Raw genomic sequence first — 20,668 nt, forward strand, 5'->3', positions numbered from 1 at the left:
TATCCCATTGAGTAATGTGATATATAGCTTGAATAAACTAGCTGGTTGACTAAACAAAGTCTCTCTTTCTAGATAGTGCTACCTTACAAAAGAAACATATATTTAGATGGTGCAAAAATCTCAAATTTAATACTTAAAGAATGCCATACATGGCGGAAAAAAAAATCTTTATGGTCATAACTTGAACTCATCCAAAGTGGGGTCTCAATAATCTTCACGCCAATCTTTTTTTTTTTTTCCTCAATCTCCATCCATAGGCATTTGGTCTTGAGTGGATTCCTTCGACATCCACAGCTTGTTTTCTGGATTTTATACTCTCACCTATTTTTCTCAAAATTCTAAGTTGACCAAAGAAAAGAATGAATATTTCTCAAAAAAGAAGAAGGAATTAATGAATACAAGCAATTGGACATGAAAAGGAAATATGCACATTAAATGTATCTTCAAAAAATCTCGACCAGGCTCTCTCTCTCTTTTGAACAATTCACGTGGATTCAACACACCCAATATTAGTCAATTAACACTAGATGACAGGAAGAAAGAGCTCAATCATTTTCCAACCAGCTATTGCAGTTTATGGATTAGCTTCCCAACCAATCCCAACCAGTGGTGATGCTAACGCCCGAAAACAACGGGAAATGGTACTAGCTTTTTGCAGGATTGACATGTGAGGCCATATGATTAAAGCTGCGAAACCTTCTAAGCCAGGGGTTCAGCCTTCCCCACGCCAAGCCAATTCCTGGACCAGGGGAGCCCAGTTACCACCAACACCCGTGAAAGCTAATAATCCCATGAAGTCAAACAGCAAAACTTAGTCAAGACCCTCAGAATAACCCTCCTCAGTTAGCCCCTTTCCAATCACAGGAAGCTGATGCAGCGAGGGAGATTAGTCACAGAGTACAAGACTAAAGTTCCATGAAACCAACGACAGTTAAAAATGTCATCCCGCTTCTCTCGTGTGGACTGTGGAAAAAGAGCCCCAAATTATGCTGCATTTGGTCGGCTTTTGCTGCTAATCGTTACATCCTTAGCATGACCCAGAAGGCCAACATCCCATCTTTCGAAAACACCCATTCATGCATCCATGGCGCCCACCACTACCAGAATTGGCGCTGCAAATCATCCACAGTATCTGAACTCTCATATAATGGATGAAGCCACCTTCCAGTACTAGCTCAAGTGAGGGTCCTCACGGGTGGCACTGCTGCAATCATCTGCCGACACAACCTGGCTTCACATAAATAAGTTGGTGGCCACGGACTTGAAGTCTGAATTGCTCCAAGTAAGATGAATTGTCTTCCAGATCACTCTTATGATCCATTTTCAGCCCCCACCTAGGCTAACATCGAGTCACAGGAATAGATAAGGACCCAAGGGCGAGGGCCCTGTGATGCTCTTAAAAAGCAAATTAAGTGGTAATCTACATGAAAAGCTCTTCTTACCTGTCAGTTCGGCAAGCTTATACTCATTCTTTGGGAAAAATCAACGCACATCCATCAGAGAAGTATCAAATACCTCTCTTGGAAGGCAGAGAATGATACGGCATAATGATCTCAGCCGTCTGATCAAAGATCAGACAGCCAGCCAATAGCCACTAGAAATAGGTCGCCACATTCATTCAACCAGTAGTTACATCACTGCTAAAGCACAGCTTCGTGCTCGAATTCACATATCCGCTGCTAGCATTTTAAGTACATGACTAAAAGATCCAATTCTGCCGTTTATTTCAGGATGCTCTTGCTCCTCAACACTAAGAACTCCCACCGGTGCATGCCGATTGCATGTAATTGAGATAGCTAAACCTGATAAGGGGGTCTCCTGGTTTACTTTTGCCCTTTTGAAGACAACACTTCAGTCAATTCAGATTACATGCCCTTCTTGCTTCAGAGGCATATTGATAAAATCCCTCCCACCAGCCACACGCACTAATGGAACTCCCACCACCACCTTCCTAGTAATGCCGGTCCAAAATCACCAGCAGTTGTTTCTGAAAAAATTGAATGTCTGCCACTTCCAGTACCTCCACATATCGAACACATGCAGCCTGAATTCTTTCTTGTTCCTTATGACACAGCCAAAAGCAAAGGCCTGCCTTTAATTTATTTTCTTGCTGTAGACTTTTCTTTTGTTCAACTCATTATCTGCACTTTGCTGCCTCCAGTTGATCACATTCAGCTCATAAGACAGAAATACTAATCGCCGCCACATTCAGCATATATTAGACAACTCCACCACCTTCAGTATATATTAGACAACTCCACAACCCCTTACCCATACATATCAGTCTTCAGAAGCATCACACTATAACCATGTCCCTCTCTTATGTAAAGTCCTGCTTACAGCGCTTCTGTCATGATGGATTCCAAATGGAAAATGGTGTCTACAGCTTCTCCAGTGATCTGCTGCCATCTCTTGGAGCGACAATAAACCAGTCTACCAAGCTGAGGAGATATACTGTTTCTCCTTATGATCCTCATTACAGGTATATAAAAGTTAGTCACCCTATGACTCCTAAATCTCTCACACATGAAGGATGGAAGAACCAGCCAGCTTATTTCATTTTCTCCCTTCATCTTTTCTTCAGAGTCTGGGAAATATTCCTGATTCTCCTGGTTGTCTACTCGGCCTGGATCTGCCCGTTTGAATTTGCATTTCTGAGACACTTGCCAGGCACACTCTGTCTTGTGGATAACATAGTAAACATTTTTTTCGCAATCGATATTGTCCTCACCTTCTTTGTTGCTTTCCTCGATCGCAAAACTTATCTTCTCGTTGATGACCACAAGAGAATTGCAGTCAGGTTAGTACTCGAACTACATCTATTCTCTTGCTGCTTCGATATTAATAATTGATACCCTACCGGTCTCTCTAAATTCCATGTGAATTCTGCATGGTGCAAAACTCTAGAAGCTACACTAGCTTCACACAATCTGAACTCCACAGGTATCTATCATCATGGTTCATCTTTGATGTATGCTCGACAGTTCCATTTCAATCAATCAGCCTCCTCTTTAATAAACATGGCAGTGACCTAGCTTTTAAGCTACTCAATATGCTCCGACTCTGGCGCCTCCGTCGGGTCAGTTCACTGTTTGCAAGGTCCGAATCTTGTCCTTTACCTTGCTATATGGGTATTTTCAAACAATAGATGTTTTCTATGAAAGAAGAATACTTAAAGGGCTAATTTTCTTATCCTCAAGACTCGAGAAGGATATCCGGTTCAACTACTTCTGGACACGGTGCACAAAACTTGTCTCCGTAAGATTTCATCATTTTCTTCATTACCCTTGTTTTCTAAAAGAAACATCATTTTATCGCATAATAATGGTCTTTTGATGCAGGTCACACTTTATGCGGTTCACTGTGCTGGATGTTTTAACTACATGATTGCTGATAGATATCCTGATCCAAAGAGAACCTGGATAGGTGCAGCGATGCCAGACTTCAGGGATGAAAGCCTGTGGATTAGATATGTAACAGCAATATACTGGTCTATTACAACACTAACAACAACTGGTTATGGTGACTTACATGCTGAGAACACGAGAGAGATGTTATTTGATATTTTCTACATGCTGTTCAATTTGGGACTGACAGCTTACCTCATTGGAAACATGACGAACCTTGTTGTTCACTGGACCAGCCGCACCAGAAACTTTGTATGTTCTATTTTCACTCCCATTTTGCAAGAGGTCTCATATTCTACTTCTCTTACATATCCTTTCACCTGATTAAGAGTAGAAATGAGCAACAAACGGTTATGACATCTCAACCCACAAGAAATAGTTCTTTGATTTACTAAATAACATAGAGTCAGTGGATTCATAACGTTAAGATGTGATGTGCAAATATCACTTTAATAGAAAACCTGTATCTCCTCCCTAGGATGGTTGAAAAAGAAATAGCATTATTTTATTTGTGACTCCTTCCTCAGAAGACCTACTTTTATAAGTCTTCTCGTATGATAATGAATTAATGCCGCACTTTCTTTTTAACTGCTTTACAATGATATCTTGTAGAGCTACAAAATTAAACAGTACTTTGCATTACTATGATGTATATAATAGAGCATTCAGCTCTATTTCTGAATCTTCATTTTGATGCTGCAGAGGGATACAATCCAGGCTGCTTCTGAATTTGCAGCAAGAAATCAGTTGCCCCAGCACATAGAGGAACAAATGTTATCTCACATATGCTTAAGGTTCAAGACAGAGGGGTTGAAACAACAGGAGACTCTGGATAGTCTCCCAAAAGCTATTCGTTCAAGCATAGCCCACTACCTATTCTTTCCCATTGTTCAAAAGGTCTATCTTTTCCATGGAGTTTCCTTCGACTTCATATCTCTACTGGTGAGTCATTAAACTCTGATTGAAGATTGAGAATATCCAGCACTGAGCAATTCCAATAATATATGACACAATCCCAGTATTGTATGTACACTAAAATTGCCATCCCCCAATAAATAGGTTACAGATATGCAAGCTGAGTATTTTCCACCCAAGGAAGACGTAATACTGCAGAATGAAGCTCCATCAGATCTCTATATACTGGTATCAGGAGCAGTGGTTAGTACAAATCTGGTTCTTCCATCACATCACAACTGATTCTCACACAGAATTTTGCAATATTTATTAGTGACAACTAAGATGGCTGATAATTGAATTTGCTGCAGGATATGAAATCATATATAGATGGAACCGAACAAGTAAGTTATTTAGCTTCATACATCAATAAACATGCATATGCACCACAACGTACTCAGCATATGGCTTACAGCACTTGTAATTCTCAGGTTCATGGAAGGGCAACTGCAGGGGAAATATTTGGTGAGATAGGAGTTCTATGTGAGAGGCCACAACCATTCACCTTTCAAACCACTGAACTTTCACAAATTCTAAGGCTTAACAAGGCCGCATTCATGAATATTATTCGAGAAAAAAAGGAAGATGGAACTGTTATCATGAACAATTTTTTCCAGGTATATGTAGGATTTAATTGACCTGTTTATACCAACGTAAAGATCTCGAATAATTTTCTCATTTTTGGCAGACATCAGGCTGATGCTTCTGCACTCAATTTTACAGAAGCTAAGACTACACAAAAGCTTATGCACTGGAGTGCAGCGTGGGGATCCAGGACTAGCCTTCAACAAATGGCAGGACAGCGGGCCTGTGAGAGGAAGTGAGCATCCCTCTACATGGTACCAAGATGATTATCAAGGTAGCAAACTAGCAATGCTTGAACTGATGGATATAGGGTCTATAATGTGCAAGGCAGCAGAAAACAATGATCCAGGCACAATTCATGAACTACTAAGGCTTGGGGCTAATCCACATTCAACAGATGCAAATGGACAAACAGCCCTCCATGCAGCTGTTCAGAAGGGCCATAGTGAAATTATTAAAATCTTGCTTGAACAGGGAGCTATTATGGAAAATCCTGATGCCAATAGGTGGACACCAAAGGCTCTGGGTGAGAAACATGGAGAGAACGGTTCCATTGACCTGTTATCAAGTAATGAAAAAAGCAGAACAAGACTTGCAAAAGACCACGAGATCGAATTTGTTGAAACGAGAGCAGCTACAAATGGAAGTATCGGTAACAACCATGATACCAGAGGATGGTGTCCCTGCTTTCGATACTCGCAGGTTGCTGACATGAAGACAATTTCTTGGGAAAAGAGTGGCAACCATTTAGTTGACAGAAATACCATGAAAGCAACCAACAAAAGAGTCACCATTTACATGCATTCTCAAAACACAAAAACAGCAAGAGAACCAATTGGAAAGCTAATAAATTTACCTGACTCTCTGGAGGAGCTCCTCAGAATTGGGGGTAAGTATCGTTTATTTTTCACTTTAACAAACAAACTTGATGAAACTTGGAAAATATGCAAATACTACTGGATAAGTTTGGTTAGTTTCCATTTTGGTGCCTATATTGATTTACATGAATTAAAAAGTACAAAATAAACCTAATCTATAATATTAAACCTTGAACTGGGATTGATTAGAGTACACCAACACGAATTGTTCTGTGTTGTCTTATTCTCCATTGGTTGTATCCATATCTTGCTATATATGCAGGTGAGAAGTTTGTCGGCTACCATCCTACAAAAGTAGTCAACCATGAGAATGCAGAAATAGATGACATTAGCACAGTTCGGGATGGGGACCATTTATTTCTCCTTGAGATCTGAGAATAACTGAAGACTGCAAACAGTGATGCGACCTAACTATTGTTCAAAGGCTATGGCATAGCTGTATCCATAAGAATGTAAGGTTTGAGCAATGTATGATGAGTAAAGGAAAACTATGCCATAGTTTTTAATGTTATCATAAATAGTAACTAAATTGTAAACTTGGGTAGTACGATAACCCTCTACCTGATTCACATTAATCAATTGCACCCGTTAGAAGATAAACTTACAAAATGAACTGAAACATGTTTAATTAAAGATAAGATAACAGAAAAACAAATAAACAGTGGTCAGTGGAAGTTTGAATACTGCTGATGGAATTTAAGAGACTTTCAACATACAGTACTCCGAAACATCAACAGATTTATAAGCAATTGATTGCTCAGAGTCCATATCTGTCAATAGAAATTCATGTAGAAAGAACCCCTTTAAGTCCCATAGGGAGCTAATACCAGAAATCTTATAACATAAGCTTGGCATCATAAAAATGTCATTATTTTTGGCATTGCTATTAACTGGAGTCTTCTCAAACATCAAAAGGGAACCCGGTATATTGGGAGTGTTAGGAGTACTCTGTTGACCAATTAACTGGGAATGGACGAGCTTCTGTACAGAAAACAAACTTATCCAGCAGATAAAATGATAAATGTTTACCCCATAAAGAAAGCCTCCTTCATGTTTCTTTCTTAAGGTGGCATCGTGGTGATATTGGTCAAAGAACTAAACGTCCACCTTTGCTTATTTTTATTTGTTTTGTTTTGAGAACTAAGATGGGTGGAAACCTAGCTGAATACCGGAGTCAGAGTGGGATTGAACACGTCTCATGCATCAATACAAGAGAGTTTACCAACTCAAGCCAGTTGGCACCTCATCTAAGAACCAGACGATTTCTAAAGCTTACTCTTGAAACTTCTCTATATACAAGTGAAAATTAGACCATCAGAGTGCAAAAGAATGCGCTTAATCATTTTTTTCTTTTTTTTTTTAACAAAAAAATCATTAACTATTTTCATGCCCAAAACATCTTTTACCACCAGCATCTGGATTGCGAAATCTTTGACAAATTACAGCAAGATTTGCAGCAAAAAATAAATATACACTCGCTTACAACAGCAACAATTGTGTGATCTTACAAATAGCTCATTGCAATGAAGAAGTAAGCTTTTCCGCATGCAAGACAAGTGTCACAATACGCATCTCAGAGCATGTCTCTGCCAGATCTTCAGCAACATTTATATTCTCGAAGTCTTCAATTTAGCAAGTCATCTTTTATTGCTATAATACTTTTATTTCTACCAAAAATGTTTTACAAAAAATGAAGAGCATGAAACCATGTCATGACATGGAAAATGGATAATTTTAAAATTATGATCATAGAAAAGGTACCACAAAGTTCTCTCATTTAATATTTTTAAAAATACATAGTTTACCTAGCACACTTTAAAGAAGTCCAAACACTACATGCTGAAAGCAGTGGATTGAGCAGAACTCTAGTGGTGCACCTGTCCTCACCTTTGGAAGGGGGTTTCGGGTTCAAGTCTTGATGGTGCTTCCCCAATCTCTTGGACCTGCATAAATTACCTTGGGTGGCTCTATCCTTCCCCTATGCTCGGAAAACAGATGCTGAAAGTATTGAACCTATATGTGCTACATCCAAAAAGAAATTGGAAGTCCCAAATTTAAAGAACAGAGAGTGAGCCTTGGTGCGACCGTAACGTTGTTCCATCATAACATAACATGAGTGTCCCGAGTTTGAAACACAAAAATCTTGCCGTACACGGGGGTAAGGCTGCATATATCTAACCCTCCCCAAACCTCTCAGTGGTAGGAGCCTCGTGCACTAGGCTGCCCATTTTTTAAAATTCAAGAACACAACTTAGCAAGTAATTTAAGTGAAGGAAATCGTGATGTGATCGCTTGGAACTTACAACTGAAGCTTTTATAATTTTACAAAGTTAACTTGAATGTCAAGCATCCATCTATAATATATAAAAGCAGCATTCAGATCTGGTGTCAAATTTGCTGCAATATATAAGAGTATGACTATAAAACTAATGGGACGGACTTCCGAGGACTCAAGTTCCTTCTCAATTAATGTATCAATAACAATTCATTGCATGCAATATCATGCATGAATCTCAGGTTAGGAAGTCAAAATGATAACTTAGGTTTTTCTACTAGACTTGTGGACAAGAGTCCAAGGATCGCCGAACCGGTACCGGTACAGTTTGGCAATTTTTTTCAAACTTTTTCAAACTTTTTTTAATTTTTTTGGGAGATTTCTCTCTTTTCAAACTTTTTCTACAAATTTAAGTATAATTTGATATTTTTTGGATACTTTCTAATGTTTCTATGATCCCAGTTTAAACTAGATGCTGCATCTTATTTCTTTGAAATAATACAAATCATGAAATAAACATAAAATATTTTAAAATCAAGATACAATCAATTATATACTTTTAAATCACTCTTGAATATCTAAAATCGGATCAAGTGGCGATGCTTCTCAAAGATATCCGGATCATCAGTATAATAAGAAGGTATATCAACCCACCCCTCTAACCAAGCGGCGTTGTAGCCTTCTATGCTCCTCCTCGACGCTTTACATTGGGCCCTTTTCTTTTTTTTTTGGTTTGCTGGACAACTGCCTTCTTACCCATCGTGTCCCTCTCTGCCTGGCTCTGTCGCCCTCCTGACTGAGTCGACCGGGTACCGTAGTGTCCTCATGTGAGCCTCTCTTAATCATCTCGCTGAGAGAATTTCTTGAACGAGGAAAAAGTAGGTGACAGGCTCCCCTATGGCTACGGCTGATCAGTTGTGGGAAGGCGTGGAGTATTACTCTCAGCCCATTGATCTGCATCGACTCTAACCTCGCTGGCTATGAAACTGGCCGGTCGTCGAAGCGATTCTGGCTCGTTAAGCTCCGACTTTTACAGTTGGCCTACAAGCTAGCCGATCATAGGATCATCGTCATCATCAACAAAAGCCCTATGGATCGGATCTGCATACTTGAGCTCGACTTCCTCCTGAATGCACTTTAGCCTCAACCGTAGATTGTAGTGGACCAATTGCGCTCACAGCTACTCAAGACGACCGTCTAAGAGAGGATCCGTATAGCTATCCGCTTAAGATTTTTCGCAGATATCCCAAAATGAATCCACCATTCAGCTGTAGAATATTGAAAAAAATAGATAGTAGTACCATATTAGTAACCATCTAACGCCAGATGAATGTCCTCTAAATGTGTAACATATCTGGATTCATAGTTGTCTTACTCGCGACAGCTGCTCGTTGTCTAAAATATGGCTGCCCTCTCTAAATAATTTGGTCTGTGAAAAAGAATCATCGTTCCTCTATGTTAATAATAGAAGATACCGGTATACTTATATATACCACTAAAGTTAAGTTACCTCTTCTAGACATAGGGCCGCGATTTCTGGATCAGACTCCATCTTGTAAATGACATTACGCAGAGCCACCAGAAGTTCGTCATCCATACCAATTCTAGGTACGTTGTGCTGAAATCGGAGGTTCCAATAGTATGCTACACATAAAAAAATCCGTCTTAGTAAAATTATACAAATACAAGAGCAGTCTAATTTTCAATGTAATTGCTTACCTGCTAGATTCAAGTTTCTACTCATTTGGTAGTCCATCGCCGCTTAATGATCTGGATATACTCATGGGCATGGGCGGCATCTGCCTCCATGATCTGAGCGTTTGCCCTCTCCATCATGTGATATAGAAAGCCCATCTGAAGGTATCTCTCGCTATCCATGGTCCACAGCACTTCATATAATGGTTTGATAGCCTTCATTATCGCAGTGGCCCACTGCTAGAATGTCTGCCTCGTCACCAAGTCTTCGATCCTGCTTTCTTCGGTGCCGTAAAATGAATATCTACTATTCTGCCACTCGATACCGACAAACATCTGACATATGGTTGCTTTCTTATCGAGAAGGCTATCAAGTGCAACGTAGTTGGTAGCAAACCGTGTGACTCCTAATCTCAAAATCTCTCCTCCCGCAAACCTCCTCATCAATGAAAGAACCCAAGTATGGTTATAAATATACCTGGTGATGCTTTAGGCAATCTCCACCGTATGCTGCACCCTACAAATTTTTTCAATGTCCATCAACATGAGGCCGATACAATGTGCAGCACATGGAGTCCAAAAAATATGAAGCCGCCGCTCCGTCAAGATCTCTTCGGCAGCCTTATATTGCGACCCATTATCAGTGACAACTTGTACGACATTCTTCTCTCCTACTTGATCAATCACCTCCTCCATAAGTTTGAGGATGTACGTGAAGTCGTGCACCTGATCCAAAGCATTAACCGATTTGTCAAAAAAAAAATTTGTATCACAGTATGTCAGAAAGTTGATCCTCCGCCTACTAGGACTGGTCCAACCATCACACATCACACTCAGTCTATATGTGGGCCACTTGCTCTTATATGAGGCAATCCAATTCTCTAGCTCCTCCTTATTATTGTCAAGAAGCTCACCGTAGATGTCCTTCGGATCTGGAGAATCTATACCAGGACCGGCAATCTATATAGAGAAAATGGCAGACCTGTAGTATGTATTGTCTGCCACATTCGCTAGAAAGTGATTGAAGTGAAACCAAGATCCAATAACTCGCCACATATTCTTCTTCTTATCTTTCTTCAGTATTGAGTCAACCCTCCGTTGCTTCGATTCTCTACTGGAGAAGGCATGCGGATCTAAATCATGGATTGAAGCTTCTAGTGGAATCCCTCTGAATGACTTCTTTTGGCCACCAAAAGCACCCATGATAGATTCAATCTGGCCATCGCCTCTACTGACGCCCTTCCTGACTGAAGAGGTCCTCTGTAAACCTAGATCTGGCCTGCTTCTCGCAGAATCGGAGCCCAACTCATAGAACGAAGGCTCAAATCGAGCCCTATGCCTAATCACCTCCTGTTGCCACTGATCATTCAGGCTCACCTGCATGGTAGCCTGGATCTGTGCCTCCTCGTCATCTTCAGAGGAGGCCTCTTCTGACTCCCTGGCGTGATAGGAAGATGGCTCTGCGGCGTTCCACCTCCGCCTGTTTCCTGGCAGCCATCAATTTGGCTTCTTTGTAATCAGCAAGGTTCATCTTTATCAACAGCCGAATCTTCTTTGGGCATGTGGGGCACGCAACTACTTCGCCAGAATTACCAGCTAAGTACTGCTTCAACCTGGTTACCCTTCCTCCCTTAAACTTATGGTGCTAATAGTTGCACTGCCACTGGTGCCTTTCTGGAGCATTCACCCATGCTTCCAGCCAATATCACGCTCTGCAGAGTTCTTTTTCGTTGATGAGTCCATTTCTATGAGGACGATAATTTTTTTTACCTTAGAAAATACATATAATTTATCTAATTTGCAATTTGGCATGATCTTCTCTTATTTTGCAATTTTGGTGCTATTTTTTCTAAACCTCTAAAAGAAAATGAAAGAAAGAACATAGAAAAAAGAAAGCACGCCTTAATTAGCCTTGGCCTGAATCAACCTTTTGCCTCTGGCTTTTGTTGAATGAATATTCTCCAAGATCTGAATCAACCTTTTGCCTCTGGTACGCCTCTGCTGAATAAATTTTGGGAAGGCCTTCTTCGACCTTCTTGTGAGGTCGTTTGGCTTTTATAGCCGAACGAAATCACTGTGGCCAAAATAGCCACAGCACCACAGCGCGTGCGCGCTATGGCCTTTTCAAAAAGTCATAGCGTCTGCGCGCTGTGACTTTGGGCCGCCAAAAGCCCATAGGAAATGAAATCGGTGCGAACCGATCGGTTCGCACTGGTTCTTAGCCTAACCAGACGGAACCGTCCGGTACGCAGCCGGTACAGGCCGGTTCCGGCTGGTACTACCCGATTTCGGCCTAGTAACGCTGTAGTTCCGGTCTTATTGGGCCGGAACCATTTCGTATAGCCGAACCATACCGGTAGGAGCCGTTACCGGTACGGTTCAGGCTGAACCGGCTGGTATGGGCCGGTTCAGCAGACCTTGGACAAGACACAAGTGCATATATGCACATGTGAAACCCAACTCCACCCCCCACCCCCCACACAAAAAGAAAAAAAACACATACACACAATCATGCCTAACCCAAACAACACCCTTTGCAAGAAAAGTGGGAAAAAGGAAAGAAAGAAAAGAGGCAACATCTATTCTGGCATTGTAATGCCGATAAATTTGACTAGTAAAGCAAAAGTTCAATTATTTGAAATATTTCTAACTTTTATATATTCTCTAATTTTCAACTTTCTGCGCAAACCATTAAGGCACGGCAAGCTCAATGACTTAATAATTTTAATAGGAGATGCTAAAGAAATAAGAAGGAAACAGAAGATGATGGCTAAAAAGAAATAGGCACAGCCCACCAAAATAGAAAATGATTTATTCATATTTGTGAAATGCAAATGTCAATTCTTTTACTGAGAATGCATTGAATGAAGCACATTACTCTTAGATGGTAATCCAAGGCCTAGAAGGCGATACAAGGTTTACTAATTATGGGTGACGACTCTCCTGTGGTTTCAATTGAAGTTGATCAATTACATCTTCAATTAAAACATACCTTCAATTAAATGGCTGAGATCCTCTAACTCTATCTCATAAATTAAACTACACAGAAGGCATGCCAGTATGTGCACAAACAACAAATGCCTAGCAAACATAAAAAACTTAAAGCACTCTCTATTCTTGCACAAGGATGTCATGGACATAAAGATACAAAGATAAATAAACCATAAGGATCCATTGGGTTCGCGAGAAGAATATTTACTCACTGGAATATTTTTTCTGAGAAGATTCCTGGGAATATGATGCCCGAGAAAATGGTTTTGGCATATTTGGTTGATCATGAGAAAGTGGCACATTCCAGAGTGGCTTATATTTGGTTGAGCATCTACTTTCCTTAAAAAGTTGTATTAAATACCTATTATACCCTTGATAAAGAAAAAGACTTGTCCATAGATTTTGATGGCTTAAGGATACTTTTGAAAAAAAAAGACCTCAATTCTAACTGGTAGGAAAGTAACTTTTCCATGTCCCCCATGGATTTTTTTTCCATGAAATACGAAAATTTTATTTCCATGGGAATGTTACTTTTCCATCTATCTCCTTTGAAAACTCCAACCAAACAAGAAGCATTTCTTTGTTTTCCCGTTAACCACTCTTTTCCCTCTTCTTTTCCTGCGAACCAAACAAATCCTAAATGTTTTTCCCACCGCATGTGAGGGATACCATTTTGTTAAGTAAGCTTATCACTGTCTATGAGCTTATCAAAGTCTGAGTCCTTATCCTCTTTTTACCTCGAAGCTGAGTATCGAGTATTGCATAAATCAAGTCTCTCTACATTGTAGTTGATATGAGAGTATTGAGCATGGATAATTAAGATGCATGGTTAGAAAATAGTGACTTCCCTCAACTGCATGGAGCATGTTAAACCATAATGTGAAGTCGGAGAACCTCCAAACTTCCCCCGATATACAAAGGATACTAAACTATGGGATGAATAATGGTGTTTCTTTTCAGCTAGATGAAACATAGCCATAGCTCAAATGTATTCAGCAGAGAGCTATTCAATGATGCAGTTATGTATCCCAGAAGTATTTCTGGCTTTTATTCATTCATTCATTTATTTATCACTGTTGGGAGGGTATGGATTTGTATTGATCTTAAGAGGTTACGATCTTTGACACAATTCTGCAGGAACTAATGGTCCAGAAAGATTGATCCCTTAATATCAAGGTATTCTTTTAATGGAATTTTTTTTAATACTAAATTGCTCTAGTTCTTATCAATGCCATTGTGAGGAGACCCTCTTCGGAACCAAGGATTCTTGAAGAGTTATTCCTTGATATTCAGGAATATGCTAATATGAAACTCTCTCATTACTAAGAGGCTCAACTAGATGTGCAAAAGCCCTCTACAAATGAGGAGGTTCTTAGTTCATTTTAATAAGTGAGGTAAAAAAATGATTTGCTACATGTTATCTATCTCATGTTTATAGTTGGGGTGACTTGCGCAGCATGGAGGTAATGCAAGCTACGCACACGTAATTATTAACAAGTATATTGACATAGCATGGCATGACAAGGTCAAATTGACTGGAACTTCTATGATTTTTCGAATAACAACAATGCAGGTGTTGCATGCATACATGAAACATATGCGAAGCAATTAGCACAATGGTGCAATCAGAGATTGCTGATGGTTGTGTAAGCATCACATGGCATGGTATTGTTTGTTCAAGAAAGCAACCTGAACCCTTGCACGATGAGTGGAGAAGTGATGGTAACCATACCCATCATGGTTAGCGATGGAATCAGCAGTGCACACCACAGGGGGGAAACATCATAATCCTATGTAGCTTTTGATGGAGCAAAAAATATATTACCGCATTCACACACACTGCATGATCAGCAAGTAGTTTAAGTGATCGTATCAACATTGTTAACCTTCCATGGCGCAACAATGGCCTGATCACATACAACAGCAAGTTTGATAAATCAATTCATGGCAGCTAAGTAGGCTAAGTGGCAGCAAACAACAGTTTATATCTATGACAAGTTGCAGCATGGTGATGGATGAGGTTGCCAATGAACAAGCTATCTGCAATCAGGAGTCGGTGGTGAACCTGATGTAGCAAATATACCGAGGGTATGATGAAGAGGCCAAAGGCAACAAGGCTGAGGACAATAACAGGACCGATGTCAACAAGCTGACTATTGTTGAAGTGGATGAGGTCCCACAGATTGAGCTCTCTCCCCACATTATAACCGATACTTTGCTAGATCACAATCCTCTCCTTCTCAAGTAGGGGTATCATACTATCTTGCTTTTCAAATCCCAGTGTTCTGCCTTTTCTTCTGCATCTTCCCTCCTTCATGCAGTACTCTCTCATGGTCCATCACAGATGCACCTCTAAGAAAATGCCTTCTTAACTGATCTTTTTTCACCTACAGTTTCCATCCTCTGCTTCTTCGTAAACCAGCCTCATTTCTTTTTTATATAGGCTACGGGACCATCAAAGACCGTCTAATAGGCTCTGCTTTGTCACCTTTTAATTGGATGGGTCCTGGTGGGTTGATGTTGTCATCCAAAATTTGCATGGAGTTTTAGGATTATGTGTATTCCCGCTACTCAGTGATGATCTATTTTAAGCAACAGCTTTTTCATTTAAGCCTGCATACTGTTCCCGGTCCATAATGCCACCAATGTAAGTAGGTTACCAGATGGGAGTATGATTTTTTTTCTTCAATATATATTTTCATAATTAGTTTCATAGATATGTTTCAAAAAGTCTTAAATGTAACCTCTCTCTCTCTCTCTCTCTCTCTCTCTCTCTGTGCGTGCGCGCGCGCTCTCTCTCATGTTCTCTCTCTTTAGCAAATCTATTTTTGTTAAATATTTCATCCTCATGGAAGTCAGATCTGTAAATCCGTTTCACACCACTAACAGCTATCATCTCCTTCTTGCTGACCCATTATACTACAAATTAGACATAGATGTCTCAATCATTCCAACAGTTGGATCGGGATGATTATGATCTTTCCTTGCATGCACCAATTTGCTTACCCAATGGTGGACCTATTAAGTTGATCGATGATGTCATGATGAACCTTCTAGATTGTGAAAAATAGCCCCAACAATTATGATCAGAAATTCACATAATTCATCAAATACATATAAAAGAAACATCAGAACAGACTCGAAAAATAGCTTCTTATTGTAAAAGAACTGCCAACCTACTTATGCAAAATTTAGGACTCCAAAAACCTAGGATTCAAATCCAATTGCTATACCAATAATTAGACGACGCATTCAATCCAATTCAAGAAACTCTCAGATACGCGACCATCAACTCAGAATGGAAAGACGCAAATCGTCCATACTTGATGAATTCAATGCGCTCGGATTATAAAGGGACTGAAATAAGGAGAGAGAGAGAGAGAGGAGAGAGATCATATACTTGGAATTTGGACGAGAGGATCGCTGCGAGGGATTAGGGCTTGTAAAACTACTTGGCCTCTTTGCTTCGTTCTTGCTTCTTGCTTCTTGCTTTCCTCCGTGCCTTCGCTCGCCGAGTGCGTTGGAGCCGAGAGGAGGCAGCGAAGTCGGATGGAGCCGAGAGGCGAGAGTAGGCGGCGTGTGGGCGGTCGGGAGGAGAAAGGGTTGTTAATGTCTGCCGAGTTTACTTATGAGAACTGCTTTTTGAGTCGGCCAAAAACAGGTTGATACGCCGGGACAGTTAGAACGGGGCTTTGCTACTATCGGCACAGTTTAGATTCAAAATATGCAGACATCGATTAAATATGTAGATCGAATGCTTCTCTCTTGGACACACATGGTGGAAGCGCTATCTAGTCCAGTTTAAATTCAGATCAAATTATAAATTTTTTTTTATAAAAAAAAATATTTACAGAGCCACATTGACTGGTTTTGATTTGTAATCGAGTTGAAGATGATGCGATACAATCTCATCCGAAATTATTTGAATGAAGCTTAGATTGAGACATAACTCATTTTGAATATTAATTGAATGTGGATAACTAAATTCCATACCCAAACTCGGATCCACTAGGACAGATCTAAAACCGGCACCGTATATACCTTAAAACTATATATATATATATATATATATATATATATATATATATATATATATAAAATTTATGTATATCCTTCTACATATATAAAATTATATAAATATCATCATAAATTATTATTTACATATATATCTTTTTTTATATATACCAATACCAGCTCATATCATTAAAAAAAAACAGCCTAAAACTAAAATGACTAAAATATCCTTATAAGTAGATATGCAAAAAAAAGAGTTATAAAATATATACGCAAATAGCAATTTTATGAGAATATTTATGCAATTTTTCATATTTAGAAGGACATACATTTAAAAAATTCATTAAAAAAAACTCGGCTAGAACTTGCTAAGTCTTTTATGATTCAGTTAGATGGACAAGTCAAAAAAAGATTAAGCCACATGACTCGGCCAAGTTGGAATATTAGGTAATCATTTTGGTAGTCCTACTCTCTATTTGATTTTGATATAATTATCATTATTGAATCTATGATATTTATATATCCTTCATTATTTTTAAAAGATTAAAGTATATCAAATTTAAATTAATTATAGATGCTTAAATTAGTAAAATATTTTTTAGTGATTTGTAAATGTTGAGTTGTTTGTTTTTTAGGCGAGAATTTCGTAAAAGCAACATAATTCATTCTATAAGAGTTGATATTAACATGAGATTATGTGACATGACAATATTAATTTTTTACCCTTTTTTTATTAAAAATAGTCGAATTATCTTTACTAAATTTTGATCATTTTTTATTATATTTTTTAAGTGTATATCCTCTTAAATATACGTAATTATATGAATACCCTTACAAAGTTGCTATTTGCATGTGCATCCTTATAAAGTTTTTTTTTATGCGTCTACCTATATGAATATTTTAATCATTTCAAATTTAAATTGTTTATTTTTTAACAACATTAGATGGTATGAGTATATATAGAAAAGAAAAAATAGGGTATGTATATAAAATAAGTATTTTATCATGATATATGTACAAACAGCAATTTTACGAGAGTATTCATATAATTTTATATATTTTGGAGGGTATGCATACAAAAAACTCTATAAAAATTCAATCTTTTTTTGCAGTATATACCGACAATAATTTTTCTTGTTGGTTATAACTATACACATTTATCAATCAAATGAAATATAGATCATGTTGTTGATGGTATCTGCATACTAATATTTTATTTCATAATATAATTAAGATATAATCAAATAACTGGTGTGTATATATATATAATGCTGTGTTTAGATTACTTTTGATCCAATTTGATCCGAAACATATGATGGTTTGATAAAATTAGTATTATTACCAATTGTCCAACTTGAGCAGAATTAGGTTAGATTTGGATTTGATATTTTAATCTAATTTAGATATAAATCAAATTTGGATTGCGCCCCTCTCTGATGATCTGATCTGACCGAGCCGCCCTATGTTGCAAGTTTTTTGTGAGCAAACCAGTGGCAAGTCATATTTCATTGATAACTGACATAAGAAAGGGCATAAAATAAGAAAGGGAAATACAAGAAACAAAAGAAGAAGGAAGAGATAAAAGCAAAAGAGGACAAGAGACAAGAGATTAGATCCAGTCCATGCATTAAAGCCCTATTCAAAAGTCCAGCATATCCTCTTTTTTTTTTTTTTTTGCTAATACGGATGGATCATACCTGACGGGTACGGATACACCCAATAAAGTCAAAAAATAGGATACCTCGGAGCGCCAAGGGCAGCTCCCCATCACCAGTCCATAAGGTGCCTCCGAAGTGACAAGCTATATACGCAGCCACCCAATCCGCAGCACCATTGGCTTCACGGTAAATATGCTTAGCCTGAAAGGTCCATCCATCCCTCACCATAGCCCAAATATCACGGAACAAGGGATGGTCACTACCGCCACCCCTTGGATCCCCCCGGATCCAACTGATAACGGTGGCTGAATCTCCCTCCAGGATGATGGACTTGGCCTGTAACACGCACCGGGCATGGCGAAGGCCCGCCCAAGCTGCTCTCAGCTCCGCACTCGGAACTGAAGTGTCAAATAACTGACTACCACCAGCAGCCACAACCCTGGTAGACGGGTCCTAAATAACAAAACCCGTGCCGCCCCTCGTGCCACCATCCAGGACTGATCCATCAAAATTGACCTTGAAAAAGCTCGGAGGTGGGGGCTCTTAGGTGAAAAACACCGTACGGAATAATGCCGAAGCAGAGCGGGAACCCCAAATGTCTCGAGCTATCAAGGTCCCTCCGACGGGGATGGTGTGACACAGCTCTGCCGTCTGAACGCGGGCACTCTCAACCACAAGTCTCGGCGACATACGTCGTTCGCCAAAAGTACGAGCATTCCCGGCTAGCCAGATCTGGTAGGCAGTGCAGCTCGCTCGAACCGCCCCCTGATGAAGCACTGGGGACTTCGAGCCCTGATGCATGGCCTGTAAGAACAGGTCCCTACAACTCCACACGACCTGTGGGACCCCTGCCAGACGCCAAGTACCCTTAGCCCATGTGCACCAAAACAGGGCATGGTCCACCATCTCGACCACTCCGCAAACCCCACACTCCAATGGGATCCTCACTCCTTGACCTCCAAGTATAGCTCTCGTAGGAAGACGGTCCCAGACCACCTTCCAGAGGAACAACGCGACCTTTGGATGGAGTACCAATCGCCAGATCCAGGCACAATCCGAACCAGGCTCGTACTCCCGCCTAAGAATGCGGAAAAGATCGCCCATCCTGATCCTGGATCTGGTCGAGGAGCAGCTTTCGTCTCTCCAAGAGAGACAACACCCCTAGACCACCCTCCCTGAGAGGGAGGTAGATACTCTTCCATGCCACCAGGTGCACCCCACGGCCCCCTTTATGTGAGCCCCATAAGAAGTCACGAAGAAGTCGCTTGATCTTCAGTAGAACTGACCTTGGCACCACCTATTTGCCATGAGATAGAAGGGCATGAGCCCAATATATATCGAATCAGCGTTACTCTACCCATCATAGACAGAGACGCTGCCTGCCAACCCTCTAGCCTGCTCTGGACCCGTTGCACCAGCCCGGTACACTCGGAAACTCGCAATCTCCTACCTGAGATCAGAACACCTAGGTAGGTCCAGGTCCCGTCCTGCTCGAGCATCTCCAGAATCCTCCGAATCCTCCGTCGAACCCCGAGTGACGTACTCGGGCTGAAGGAGATGGCGGATTTCTGGGTATTCAATCTCTGACCGAATACAGTGCAGTAGGTGGCCAAAATCCTCCTGATAGCCTGAGCATCCGCTACGTGAGCCCGAGTCAGGAGGAGGCTGTCATCGACAAAAAGTAAATGTGATATCGGCTAGGCCCTTGGATCTGGGATGTAAGCCTCCAGCTCTCCGGCTGCGCACGCAGCCCGCAACGATCGAGACAAGACATTAGAACAAATGATGAACAAGTACGGAGACAACGGGCATCCCTGCCGAAGCCCCATAGTAGATCTGAAAAATGGGGACGGAGAGCTGTTGACCAAGATAGAAAACCTCGGTCCCCGGACACACCCCAGAACCCAACCAATCCAGGTCTCATGAAAACTCAGACTCTCCAAAGCTAGCCTAAGAAAACTCCACCTGATTCTATCATAAGCTTGTTCCATGTCCAGCTTGACAGCCATCAGGCTTTGCCGCTTCGAGGCCCATTGAAGATCCCACATCATCTCTTGGGCCACCATGACGTTATCGGAAATACCCCTACCTCTCACAAAAGCACCTTGCTCCTGACAGATAACGCCAGAGAGGAAGGGCTTCATACGTTCCATCAGTATTCTTGCCACAACTTTGTATAAAGTCCAGCATATCCTTCACTAAAAGATTTTG

The 20,668-nt window shown here is 40.3% G+C and overlaps 1 protein-coding gene and 2 long non-coding RNA genes across 13 annotated transcripts; 1 reads left to right on the forward strand and 2 right to left on the reverse strand.

The window, feature by feature from the left end:
• Positions 1 to 405: 405 nt before the first annotated feature.
• On the reverse strand, positions 406 to 16,432 carry LOC103723647 (uncharacterized). Its single transcript, XR_606676.6, has 2 exons — positions 16,186 to 16,432; positions 406 to 3,727 (listed from the first exon to the last, which is right to left on the reverse strand). It is a non-coding gene; the product is annotated as an uncharacterized LOC103723647 (long non-coding RNA).
• Positions 2,310 to 6,371, forward strand: LOC103723646 (potassium channel KAT3-like). 11 transcript variants are annotated; one of them, XM_088706132.2, is made up of 11 exons: positions 2,310 to 2,482; positions 2,585 to 2,800; positions 2,944 to 3,099; positions 3,201 to 3,258; positions 3,342 to 3,659; positions 4,110 to 4,349; positions 4,467 to 4,565; positions 4,673 to 4,705; positions 4,793 to 4,978; positions 5,085 to 5,835; positions 6,087 to 6,371. In XM_088706132.2, the coding sequence occupies exons 1-11, from the start codon at positions 2,310 to 2,312 to the stop codon at positions 6,197 to 6,199; spliced, it is 2,343 nt and encodes a 780-aa protein (XP_088562258.2). In that variant the 3' UTR covers positions 6,200 to 6,371. The 11 variants fall into 11 exon arrangements, with proteins under 11 accessions (XP_088562258.2, XP_026655988.3, XP_088562253.2 ...); XM_026800187.4 differs by having other exon boundaries at positions 2,310 to 2,800; positions 2,908 to 3,099; XM_088706127.2 differs by having other exon boundaries at positions 2,310 to 2,800.
• Positions 8,815 to 10,284, reverse strand: LOC148715386 (uncharacterized). Its single transcript, XR_015969549.2, has 2 exons — positions 9,475 to 10,284; positions 8,815 to 9,367 (listed from the first exon to the last, which is right to left on the reverse strand). It is a non-coding gene; the product is annotated as an uncharacterized LOC148715386 (long non-coding RNA).
• Positions 16,433 to 20,668: the final 4,236 nt, after the last annotated feature.

This window comes from Phoenix dactylifera, chromosome 1 (genome assembly GCF_051530095.1).
Source record: "Phoenix dactylifera cultivar Ajwa chromosome 1, Ajwa_hap1_PhDact_Kaust_v1.1, whole genome shotgun sequence".
Lineage (NCBI taxonomy): Eukaryota > Viridiplantae > Streptophyta > Magnoliopsida > Arecales > Arecaceae > Phoenix > Phoenix dactylifera.